The sequence below is a fragment of the Siniperca chuatsi genome, linkage group LG11 (genome assembly GCF_020085105.1).
Source record: "Siniperca chuatsi isolate FFG_IHB_CAS linkage group LG11, ASM2008510v1, whole genome shotgun sequence".
In the NCBI taxonomy this organism is placed as follows: Eukaryota; Metazoa; Chordata; class Actinopteri; order Centrarchiformes; family Sinipercidae; genus Siniperca; species Siniperca chuatsi.
Genome location: NC_058052.1, coordinates 20,669,332 through 20,682,332, shown reverse-complemented (window position 1 = coordinate 20,682,332; position 13,001 = coordinate 20,669,332). Strand labels below are relative to the sequence as shown.

General features: G+C 44.4%; 1 protein-coding gene across 4 annotated transcripts; it reads left to right on the top strand.

Moving 5' to 3' along the window:
- The first annotated feature begins 211 nt into the window (after window positions 1–211).
- zbtb18 (zinc finger and BTB domain containing 18) lies at window positions 212–11,256 on the top strand. Of its 4 annotated transcripts, XM_044215459.1 has the most exons (3): window positions 212–695; window positions 3,039–3,164; window positions 6,204–11,256. In XM_044215459.1, the coding sequence occupies exons 2-3, from the start codon at window positions 3,149–3,151 to the stop codon at window positions 7,916–7,918; spliced, it is 1,731 nt and encodes a 576-aa protein (XP_044071394.1). In that variant the 5' UTR covers window positions 212–695; window positions 3,039–3,148; the 3' UTR covers window positions 7,919–11,256. The 4 variants fall into 4 exon arrangements, with proteins under 4 accessions (XP_044071394.1, XP_044071397.1, XP_044071393.1 ...); XM_044215462.1 differs by lacking the exons at window positions 212–695; window positions 3,039–3,164 and adding an exon at window positions 3,186–3,317; XM_044215458.1 differs by lacking the exons at window positions 212–695; window positions 3,039–3,164 and adding an exon at window positions 4,466–4,704.
- Window positions 11,257–13,001: the final 1,745 nt, after the last annotated feature.

Sequence of the window (13,001 nt, the reverse complement as noted above, 5' to 3'; positions counted from 1 at the left end):
ATGCCACTGATTAAAACGTAATTAATTTTTTTTTTTGCGAATAGAAAATAGTGTAACCAAAAAGCTATTCCAACAATGAAATGTTAAGCATTAACCTGCACCGCTGGAAACCAACAGGGTTTTTTTTTTTTTGTTTCCTGTCAAGGTGGTGCACCTGCTCACATCAGCTCCGCCTCCCCCCCCCCCTCCCCCCCTTGACTACAGTACCCAGGCGGCACCGCGCCGCTCTCCACTCTCTCGCTCTCCGCTGCGCCAGTCCGCCAGTCCGCCACACTGACTCGCAGAACCAGTTGGTTTGGCCCAGCTTCTTCTTTTTCCTGCCTTCTCGCTGTGTGTGTGTGCTGCTGCTGCTGTTGTTGTTGCCTGGTGTCAACCTACGCCGACGAGAGAAGAAGACATATCCCTCCCTCTCTTCTGTAAGAGGGCCGCTTCCAATTTGCCTTCACTTTCCTCTTCGCCGGCACCATTGGCTTCCGTGCCGTGCCAGTCAACTCGCCTCCTTTCCCAGCCCGAGTTGAGCAGCAACAGCTCGGAAACATCTGGCCGCCGCAGAGTGCTTGACTCCCCGTCCCTCCGCCTGCTCGCCTCCGCAGCCTGTTATGGAAATTAGTCCAAAGTCAATCTAGTTTTGTCTCCGAAGGAAAAAAAGAGGGATTTGACGAAGGAAGCGGGGAAGACGTTGGACCGTGTTGTCTGTAAGTGCTGCCTCTAATACCGGAGTCCGATTAAAGGAGGCTCAGGAGAGAGAGAGAGAGAGAGGGTGGGTTACGGAGGGGAAAAAGTAGCTAAACCTTCCTTAGCATGACTGTGTTGTCTCCTCGCATTAATAGTTGCTATGTTAGCTCTCCCTCCGCGGTGTTTTAGTAGCTGTTGTCATAGCACCGGGGCCTTCCCAACAACGTTAAATAGCTTAATATTGTAGCTTCTTCGCTTTACTTTTGTTAGCCATGATCGGGCTATAGCTAGCTGCGTGGGTCAGTGTGTCTCTGTGTGTGTCTCTCTCTTTCTGTGTTTGTTATGTCTTCTGCTAAGACATTAATTACAATCTTCTTGTGTTGTTAGTTTGTTCGGCGACAGCCTCTCAGCTGTAACATTACTTTGACTTTTATGCTAATTTCCTCGCCGGACAAAGCTTACAAACAGTCATTTTCGTGGTTGACAATTTTAGGCTGCTTTGAGGGAAGTTAACGGGTATATTAGTGAAATTTATAACCAACTTATTGATCACATTGCTGACTTCTGTGAGTCCGAGTGCTGAATATAGCACTGTCACGATAATACAATGTGTCGAAGTAAAACTGAAATAGTGCACCAGTGGTTGCAGTGTTGTGCAGCGAGCAGCTTCACACGACTTTCTAACACTGTAATTAAAGATGCTAACTGAAACTCCAGTGGTGAAGTTAATTAAAGTTGGATAAATTAATGTTTCCGACTTTGAAAACACTGCTGATTTTTTTGAAGACTAGAAGTTGGAGTCGACCACATTTCAAAACCTATTTTAAGTTTATTTAATTGGAAAACTTTAAGGAAAAGTTTACTTACATTATCCAGAAATGTTTGTAATTCACTTATGAATGCTGTACACACTCACATGTTGCTCATCACAACGCAAGAAAAATAACTTTAATATTTTTATAATTTTCCTCGGCATTTATGTGCGTCTGCGATAAAAGCCACACTAATATTTTTCTACGTATTTGTTTGTTTTATTATCTTGTACATCCGTAAGAAACAATATTTTAATACCATGACATGTGTACGCTATATTAGTCTTTTGAACTTTGAACTTTTGTAGGTTTTTTTGTGAGATTCAGACACTAAAAAGAATTGAAAATGAACGTAGTTTTATTCCTATACTTGCATATATTAAATAGGTGGAGAGTCACATGCCCCAAACATGCACACTTTCACTAAAACGAAAGTGAAATAAGACTGTTGTAATAAGTTTCTCCCCGGCTTATTAAAGGCTTGTATACCTTTTGTTTAGGATTTGCTCTCATTAGGTTCTTTCTTTATGACTTGTTCCCATTGTTTCCTCATTTCATTTTTGTTCCTGTGAGATGTCCGAAGGGAGGTGTGGGGGGGGGCGATGGGTGGATGGATAGATAGATAGATGGATGAATGAATGAGTGAGTGAGTGAATGAATGAATACAAGACAAGGCAGCGGCGCTGAACCATAAAGAAGTGGAAAACAATATCAGCTGCGTGCCTCTGTCAGTTGCTGTGTTGGCCTTTGTTTATGGTTACTGGAAGGAGACAGAGACATAAAGAGAAAGACAGAGGAGTATTTAAAGATTTCACAACACCAGAAAAAGGTTAGAATAAAGTCTTTACTCAGAACTCCTGTATATATTCTATAAACTTTCCCTTTCCTTGATCGTTTTGGTAGCAGTGGGCGGTTGTGGTTGCTTGATTTGTGTGTAAACTATTTTCTGTTTTCCAAAAACCTGCACCGGACTGCATTTAGTAGACCTGGGTTTTTTTCCCAGAGAGAGAGAGAGAGAGAAAAAGGGGGAGAAAGAAAGACAGAGAGACAAAGTTGCGTGGTGTTGGTGTTGGTAGAATGAAAGAGGAGTCTGGTGGCAGGAGTGTAGAGGAGGCAGCATATGGCTGTAGAAAGAGCACAGCTGGAGGTAGCATCTCCATCTGAGGATGATGTCAGAGCAGCTGACAGGCTGCCATCCACCCCACCTCCTCCTCTTCCATCCCTCCACCGCCTCCACCCCTCCCCAGTCCTTTATTGTGAGTCTCAGCGGCAGCCTGGGAGAGTTAGTGCTGTGTGTGTATGTGTGTGTGCGCACGCTGTGTATGTGTGTGTGATTGTGGCTGCCGATCAGCGCCAGTTAGGAGGAGGAGGAGGAGGAGGAGGAGGAGGAGGAGGAGGAGGAGGAGGGAGGTGGTATCTCGTTCCCCCTCCAACATCTCCTCCACTTTGCATCTGTCCCTCGCAGTTTGAACAGCGTTTTTTTTTTTTTTTGCCTGCCTCCCTCTTCTTCTTCTTCTTCTTCTCTCCTCTTCTACCCACTCATTGATTCAGAGAGAGCGAGCGAGGAAGAGAAAGAGCAAGAAAGAAAGAGAGAGAGAGATACACAGCCATTCCCAGCCAGAGAGCCCAGCTATTCTGCTACAGTGGAGTTAATCAAGTTGATGCATACTGCTGCAGGTATCGTTTTGTGTGTGCGTGTGTGTGTGTGTGTGTGTGTGTGAGGCAGAGTGAATAGAGTAGGACAGTCTGGGGTAGTGGAGTAGTTATTTTGTTTTTGTTGTGGGGATCTCCGGTGTGTCAAACCAGTGTGAGCGCTGTGCAAAACTGCTGGTGAGTGCTTCAGTAGTAAACTCGTGTTGGTGCTGCTTGTCTGAGGGGTTTTTAGTTTGTAGTCTAGAGACTTGCATTTAAAACTCAGCCATTATTTTGCATTTGTTTCCTAGTTGTGATGTCAGGCATTTTGTTAAAACACTCATTAATTGAAAGCAAAGTTACAACTGAGAAAACAGTTTTTTTAAATCGTGCTTATATCTCGTTTTTCCCCAGATCATTTATTATAATTCAAGTGAAATCATTATTAAATGTAATGCTTTTTTGCCTAATATTTTAATTAAAAAAACTAATTTAGTTGTTTTTTTTAATTAGTTACATTTGAGCGAAAAAAACCTACTCATTTTTTAGTTAATAAAAGAGCAAAAAAAAAGGCAAACTTTAAGCGAAAAAATAAAATGAGCAGTTATTTAATCTTAATCATTGAATCTGTTTTTTTCCTTTCAGTTAAATCTAACTCGCTGTAAAATTACTTGAAAGCATGTGCGTTCTACTCTACCCTCTTTTTTTCCCCTCCTGTCGGCTGGAGTAGAGGAGACTAATTTAGAAGTTGCAGATTTGAGCTGCCTGAATTGGCTAGACAGCTGTAATCGCACTCCCTCCTAGTCTTAATCTCTTTATCTGGCTAGCAGCTGCCATATGGCCCCCGTCAGCTGGATCAGATGTGGGTAAGCCTCCCTTCCCGGCCGTCCCAGCCTCTCTCTCGCCCTCTCCCTCCCTGCCTCTCTGTGTCTCTCGCTCAGACCCCTGCCTGAGCTGGCTGGCCGGGCCGGGTGGGCCGGGTGACGGGCTGCTGCCCTCCTGAGGCTCCGCCGACGGCTCCCTCCCCGCCACCGCTACCGCCGTCTTTATTTTTAGCCATCTTTAAGGATTAGGATTGATGCTGTGACGAGCAGGGCACTTATAGTGATTGTACTGTAAATCTTCTCTTCTGGGTGGTGGGCGGAGGGTGGTGGGGGTTTGAGGAAGAGGGCAGTTTCTACTATGGGGCGGATGTGCGGGGCTTTTCTTGGAAGATTCAGATGGGAAGGAGTGTGTGTGAGTGACGGACGGTGTGTGTGTGTGTGTGTGTGTGTGGAAGGAGGAGGTGGCAGAGGGGTTTGGCTGGACAGAGAGGGGGATGGGGAGGTGGGAGGTGGTACACCCTTGTCCCCGTAAGCCCCCTCATTAAAAGCAGTCTGAACGAGCCGGAGGGCCAGCACACACTCATATACACAACACGCAGACACACACACACACACACACACACACACACACACAGTCTCACACACACTGACATTCTTGGTTTAGCTTAATTCAAATGAGGTGATTTAACTGCTTTGGTTAACACAGTGCAGAGCGGGACCAATGTATTTTCTCAGGCAGGACAAATCGACTTGGTTAACAGGTGGGACTTAACGATTTTACAGATTTCATTCTCATTATCGCCTTCTTTTTGCCTAATTAGTTGTTAATTTATTTTATCAACTAGATAAATTCTACAGACTCTTTTTGAAGGACACCTGAAGAGCATTGCTGCAAGTTTTCTGTCTTTTTTCTCCCCCTTGTCTAATCTTACACCTAAAGCCGGTGCTAACAGGTTAAACGAGGGACAAGCTGTTTTGTTTTCAACAGTGCTATTTCAATTGGCCAGTTTTCCTGCTCGACTTAGCCTGTGGAGGTGGTTGGTAGGTAGGCTGGTACTAAGTGTGTGTGTGTGTGTGTGTGTGTGTGTGTGTTGTGTATGTGAGGACAGTGTGTGCAGCTGAAAGCCGGTTACCTAAAAGGGCTGTGCCAGGCCAGGCCAAAGTGGGTTAATAAAAATAACCAGCGTAGGAGCAGCGACAATCCAGGAGTGCAGGCAGAGGAGTTAGAGAGATACAGAGAGAGAGAACGCAGAGACAGAGTCGCTGCAGGTTTACCTGAGATTAAGTCTTTCTGTGGATAAAAACTGAATCAGTGATTATTCTTTAATTGCTTAAATCTTTAATTACTATTATTCTCTTTAATTATAATTATCATCAGTTTTTCTTTTCCCCTTTTCTATTTATTTATTTTAATTAACGTAAATAATTATAGAAATAAAACGAACATTTGGCATCGTTGTGCGAAGGAATGTGTGCGCGACTTCACAGTCACCTGCATGGTGTTTTTGAATTGGAGCAGAAATATTTCCGTTGATGTTGTGATTGTGAGTAAAAAAACTTCATGGCTGTACATAGTCGTAGTATACATAAAAAATATAAACAGATTTTAAATATATGGTGTCTTTGCTGCATGTTTTGTTGTGTTGTTTGTCTTATTTTAATAGACTTTTTTATGTGTTCAGAAATGTTCCTTCTTTTACTTCTCGGTCTTCCTGTTTTTACTGACCTACCTTCTCTTGATGTGTTTCTTTTCGCTTGCTCGTCGTCTTCTCTGTGGTTTGTTTTCAGCATCTCATACCATATGTGTTTTTTGGCATTTGCCTCTTCTCTCTTGCGTTTCTCTGTTTTTGTTTTAATTGGCCTCGTTTAAGATCATTTTGTTCGCAGAAATTGCGTTAACACAAAAGCATAAGTGATGATAAAAACAATGTCATGATCTCTATACTTAACTTGAATTTTACCTCAGACACATATTTCATTGTTTGTTGTCTTGCCTCTTCTTAGAATCTCTGTTTCTGTCATCTTTGAATTGAATTAGTCTTTTGTAGGTTTTGCATTTCTCTGATACTTTTTTCTTGTGTATTTACCTTCACTGAAACAAATATTGTATTTAAAATGCAACACTTAATTAAAATGTTGCAAAACTTCATTAAAAACCCAAATTAGGTGTCAATTTAAAGTCGGTGACATTACGGAAACTGAGACCGTTATCAGATGTATCTAATTCTGACTCTACCTCTGTGTCTCTGTGTGGCTGCAGGTTATGAGGACGGCAGGATGGAGTTCCCAGACCACAGCAGACATTTACTCCAGTGTCTGAGCGAGCAGCGGCACCAGGGCTTCCTGTGTGACTCCACGGTGCTGGTGGGTGATGCCCAGTTCCGGGCCCACCGTGCTGTGTTGGCCTCCTGCAGCATGTACTTTCACCTCTTCTACAAGGACCAGCTGGACAAGAGAGACGTGGTGCACCTCAACAGCGACATTGTCACAGCCCCGGCCTTTTCCCTGCTCCTGGAGTTCATGTATGAGGGCAAGCTGCAGTTCCAGGACCTTCCCGTAGAGGATGTGCTGGCAGCAGCCAGCTACTTGCACATGTATGACATTGTCAAGGTGTGTAAGAAACGTTTGAAGCAGAAGGCCACGGCCGAGGCAGACAGCACGCGCAGAGAGGAAGATGGTGGGTCCAGCTGCTCCGATAAGGCTGACAGTCTATCAGATGGTTCTACAGACCGGCCTGCTACAGCTGACCTGCTGCACAGTGATGAAGAGGAGGAGGGGAAGGCTGAGGGAGGACCGCTGTGGCTGAGGCTGCCGTCTGCGGACAGACCAGGGACACCAGCCATGGCTACAACCAGCCCAGGGCATGGCGAGGCGGAAATGCAGGGTGGGGAAGGGCTGGGGGAGGGAGGGAAACTGCTCTCCCCGGCCGGCAGCCCCACCAGCTCCACTGGATCCCTCTCACAGAGGTCCCACCACTCCGTGAGCTCTCGTGGAGGGCGCAGGGGGAGGAGGGTGTCAAATGATGCGGCTGACTGCGTCCTGGACCTGTCGGTCAAGCCGATTGCCGGTAGCAACCACAGTAACCACCACCAGTCCTATTTCAGCGGGGCAGCTACACCAGACAGCCTCCAAAGCCCATTGGCTGTGAGGGTGAAAGTGGAGAGGGGCGTGGCTTCAGACGAGGAAGAGGAACTGGGAGGTGGGGACTATGACATGGAGCACAGCGGCATCACCAAGGCGACAGTTCCCAGCACCAACGGGGGCCTGACCCACCACGGGGTCGGAGGGCCTCTGTCGGCCCAGCGGAGGCTCGGCCTGGAAGCGCACCTGTCCGCTCTGCGAGAGGCCTCTCTGGCCTCAGAGCTGGAGCGGGAGGAGAAGCCTTCAGCCACAGCAGACGATGAGGACATACTGGGGGGTGAAAATGAGCGTGCCCAGGCCGAGGCGGCCAGCATGGATAGTTCCCTGCTGCCCTATGTCTCCAACATGCTGTCAGCTCAACACACCCAGATCTTCATGTGCCCGCTGTGTAACAAGGTTTTCCCCTCCCCGCACATCCTCCAGCTTCACCTCAGCTCCCACTTCAGGGAGCAGGAGGGCATCCGCTCCAAGCCCGCTGGAGACGTCAACGTGCCCACCTGCACCATCTGCAGCAAGACCTTCTCCTGCATGTACACGCTGAAGCGCCACGAGCGGACACACTCCGGTGAGAAACCCTACACCTGCACCACCTGCGGCAAGAGCTTCCAATATTCACACAACCTCAGCCGCCACGCAGTGGTGCACACGCGTGAGAAGCCGCACGCTTGCAAGTGGTGCGAACGGCGCTTCACGCAGTCCGGGGACCTCTACCGACACATTCGCAAGTTCCATTGCGAACTGGTCAACTCACTGTCAGTGAAGAGCGAACCGCTGGCACTGCCCAATGTCAGGGACTGGGCGATTGAGGACAGTTCCCAGGAACTGTGGAAGTAGAAACAGACTGCTGGGTTTGATAAAGGGAAAGAGAGCGGAGAGTGAAAGAAGGGCAGAGAGGCATGGGGTGGTATAAAGGAGGTGGCAAAGTTTGATATTCGGGGTTCAAGTGAGTCATGTTCTTGTGTGTCGCAAAATCTCATTCAACTGCACTTTAATAGCACATGAAAATGTTACTACTGAGTTTTTTTGTTGTTTTTGGGGTAATTTTGTTTTATTTTATTTTATTCTGACTCTTATTTTTATTTGGCATAAGTTCTGTTTGGTGGTTTTCATTGCGTCTAAGGACATGGGTCCCATTGAGAATGTCTCGCCTTTTTGAAGAGTTTTCACACTTGTTTGTGTTTCATCTCAGACAAAACACTCCAACGCTGGCCAGCGTATCGGTCCCAGTTCCACAGACAGCAAGCACCACTGCAGGAGTTCAGGTCGAACACACTGAAGTGAAAAAGCATTACAATACACTAAACGGGTACTGTGATCACCACAAGTCAATACCACCACACACACACACACACGCACAGTTTGAAGATGTGTGTGTGTGTGTGTGTGTGCGTGTGTGTGTGTGCGCGATACTGCACTACTCTGGCAAAAATTTCATCTGATGTGCGTAAGTGTGTATGAGTGTGTTTTGTGTGTATTAATTTTATTTTCTACTGGCATGGAGGTGTTGGCGAAGCGCTCTCTGCTTCTCTTGTTAAGCTCTTTGGTGTTGTGTGTTCAGGGTATAGCTGACTGACTGACAGACAAACTGATGGCACTCATGCAATGCACAGCCTCCTTTTTTCACTTCCAATCAATTTGAAGTATTTTCTAAAAATAAAAAACAAATTATTATAATAATTATTATTGTTATAAATAGATTTTTTCTTAAATGTAGCTGGCAGTCTTTAACACATCTCTTGTTGAAAAGGTATTTAATTTAAGGTTGTTGTATATTGTTCTGCTATAGTTTTAGAACTTTAATCCGTTACAATTTTTTTCTTTAAATTAATGATTATTATTATTATTATTTTGTTACTTTTTTTGTAATGGGACCTGCTGTTGTTGCATGACGTCCAAACCTGTATATTTTAAAATAAAAATGTGAATTTGCTGTATTACTGTACACATTGTAATTGATCAAATATTTGACAATGGGCTTTCCTTTTCTTTTCTTTGTGAATACTACTCCAGGGTGCGGTCTGTTGAAAAACTGAATATTATTCTCACGACCATGGAAAAAATGCATGAAAATTTGATTTTGTCTTAAACCTTTAAGTTGTGGTTTTTGCATCGGGGGGGAATGTTTGAACATAACACTTTTAACATTGAAAAGTTGGATTTTTTCTATTCGTCGTAGGTCTGTCGCTGGGCTCCTAGAAGAATGTGTTTCCGTTGGATGTTGAAGCGATATGATGAAGCATTTTAAACCTGTGTCTATATGCACTGATCTCTCTGCTGCGTGTGTGTGTGTGTGTGTTTATGAGTGTGTGGCTTGGTTATTACCGGTCAATTTAACCTACTGAAGATCTACGTCCACCCAGCACTTCCTCCTCCTGCTCCTCCTCAGGCGTTAAATTTCTCCACTGCTATATGTTTGTTTTCCATCTCTTATGTCTCCGTCCTCTCCAGCTCTCTAGACGTGGTCAAGCGGCAGCCATTTCTCAATTATTTCTGCTCATTGGGCACTTATTTCAGGTCTGTTGAGTGCACTCATGTGGCTGTGACTTGGCTAAAGTGTGAAGAATAACGGGGAGAGAAAAAAAGGAGCGAGGCTGAAACTGTCCTGCTGAAAGTTGAAGGGTCAGATATCTTTGTCACACTGTGTTGCGTCATGTTGAGCCGAGCTGTGCTGAGCTGAGCGGGGCCGTGCTGATTCAGTACAACAACCCACCCAACTCAGTGCAGTGTGTTTCACATTAAACGCAGTGGCGCGAGTGTTATAAGATGTCTGTATGTGTGTGTGTGTGTGTGTGTGTGTGTGTGTGTGTGTGTTTTCCTCTTAAACATTATCCTTACATTGAGATAGATGGGAGAGAATTGGCATGACTAAATGCACCTTTTTAAGCTAAAAGACATAAAATCAGATTTTTTGCTGAAAAGATGCCTTTATTAGAAACCATTTCTGATGCTATGGAAGTATTTGATACTGTGGAGCATTGGGAAATAGTTGTTTAAAATCATGTATAAATTCATGGAATTTATTGAATTTATCAAAAAATTATGTCTTATTATATTATGATCATGTGAAAACTTTTTTTTGTATGTGAATGCTGTGTTTGGGTTGGGGCTACATCAGTTTAATATTTTTTTTCAGTTCTTTTTAACCTCTCAAATGTTTTGTTATAATTTCAAAGTAATGGTCAAGCGTTTATACAATCCAAAAACATACTGAAAAGTGAATGCTCCACATTTCCCCTCACTCAGATATATGTGTGTGTGTGTGTGTGTGTGTGTGTGTGTGTGTGTGTGTGTGTGTGTGTGTGTGTGTGTGTGTGTGTGTGTGTGTGTGTGTGTGTGTGTGTGTGTGTATGTGTGCACGCCCCCATTGATGTGCATGTGGTGGGTGGGGAGGTTGTATGTGCCGCCCTGTCATCTGGTGGCACCTACAGGCTTGCCAATACAACAGTGTGGGTGACATTGCGGCAGTTTGCACCGCATCGTCTCATTTTCTTTTTCTCGAAACGTTATTTCTTCACTGGCAGTGTCTCTGCATATGGGCTCACTCCATCCTGCTGTTGTTTTCATCATTACTGCTGTTTTTTTGTTCCGTTCTGTTCCTCTGGTTGTACTTGACCGCCTTAAACTGCTGTAGTCCGGGCTGTTTTTTAATTTTATTTTTGAAGTGTGAGTGTGGGGTGGAGTTGTGGGGGCGATGTCAACCGCTCAAGACGCTGTGAAGTAACCACCCTGACGAGACTCCATCTCCATCTTTTGCTGTGCTTACTTGAAAACAAAGGGGGGAGATTTTTTTAAAGCAAGGTTTAAAAATAAAATGTTCAAAAGACAGTTTATGGAAAGGCAGGGGTGGGGGGTGGCGGGCCGGGGGCGCGAAATGACTGAGTCTGTTTTGAAAAAGGACAATCACTGTCTGGGGAAAAAACAAGCAGATTTTGATTCAGATATATTTGCTCCTCCTTGAGATTAAGAATTTTCTTTGCTTTTCTTTTATGTTCCTTTTTTCAGATTTAGTCATTTTTAGCTTTGACAATCATAGTTGGGTTGATTAATTTTTTTTTCTTCTCAAGAGGAGTAAATTCTAATTGTGTTTAGTTTTGTAATTTTTTGGTGTGCTGTTGTTGACATTTTTAAATTGTGTGCAAACTGCAATAAATTATAAGAATCTTGAAATTCAACCTATGTGTGAAATTCTTTTTTGCTTTTTTTCTTGGACAAATTAAAAGCAATCACGGCTAGTTTTTATATATATCTGTGTTTCTGCTCACGTTGATGCTGAGTTTCATCTCAGTTTCTTTACTGCCATTAAAATCACAAAGATAACTGAATATTCAAATGTAACATCTTTTTAAGCACATTTTCTTTGGTAATTTACAGCGTAACCCTGTCTTATTTGCAGCTCGCATGCCCGCACATAGACGCACAGAGTTGCAGGTTGCAGGAGGTTTTCGTGTTCTGTTCCTCAGTGACTTGCGATGTGGGTGGAAGTTGTTTATATGCATGTGTGTGTACATGTTTGTGTGTGTGAGAAGCTCTAAACTAAGCCGTGCTTGGACACAACATGATGGCCTGTACACTTGCTGTGTCTGTGTCTGTGTCTGTGTGTGTGTGTGTGTGTGTGTGTGTGTGTGTGTGTGTGTGTGTGTGTGTGTGTGTGCTCACTGTGTGCTTTCGTGTGCCTGCACAACTCCTGATATATCTGCAGCTTGTTGAGCTCCAACCCCCTGCAACACACACACACACACTATCCCAATGGGGGACAGTCATTGACATAATGCTTTCCCTATCCCCTTACCCTAACCTTAACCCTTACCCTAACCCTAATCCTAACCTTAATCTAATTGTAACCTGTACCCTAAAACCAAGTCTTAACCTTCAAAAAGCAGTCTCTACCCATGGGGACCTCAATGTTTGTCCCCACGGTGACACAAGTCCCCATGGGTTAGTGTGCATTCAGGTTAAAGTCCCCACCGGGATATAAGAACATGAAACACACACACACAGCCTCATTCCAAAGCTCCTCAAGTACAGGTTTCCAGTAAAGAAATCAGCTTTAGCTAATGTATTGCTGCTCAGTAAACCAGTAAACCTTCTCTTACAGATGCATTAAAAGCCCCTGCACTCTGAAGCCAAGGAGCAGTGTTCATTAGGCCACAGATGGTCTCTTCAGTAAGCCCCCAACGCACACTCACGCGATAAACTCACTCCTAATCTTTACAACATTGTCCTCTGTCTGAAGAATGCCTAATATTAGTTTAAAAAACTTGGAAGTGTTAAAAAGATTTCAGTTTGGTTCGGGTTCAATTATTTTTTATTAAAAACCTGTATTCATACATGCATACATTCCATTCCATTTAAAGGCAGCAATTATTTGAAATGTATTTATCTTATTATTATGCTTTACAGTTTTGGGAGATGTCTCCTTTTAAAATTACATTTTTTTTTTCAGTTAAAACATCCAAACTATTCAAAAAGTCAGTTTTTGAGGTACGTGCTCTCAGCACTGTATTCAATCGTCACTTCAGACAGACAGCAGACATGATAAAATTGCTGTAGAAAATACAGCAACCCTATCCTTTGGGTATGTGCTGCTTGGTGATCATTAATTGCAATCTGCAGTGTTGTAAGTGAACATCTGCTTATAGACAACTGCTCTCTCTCTGCGCGAGGAGGCCGTGCGAGGTTTGCTGTGAATGTAGGTCATTAATTTGTTTCTGTCCTTTGTTTACTTAAGGAAGGGGGACAAAGGGGCAGCTGCAGAACCATTTGGCTGTGCCCAAGGCAGGCCAGCTCAACATGTTGGGAGGCTGAGACCAGCTTGGGCTCCTGTCTGGGGCCCAGGACCCTGCACTCTGCTGCTTCGCGTGAGGGAGCGGCTTCTGCCAAGCTGCCAGCGAGGGCTCCCGTACCAGGAGAGTAAGGG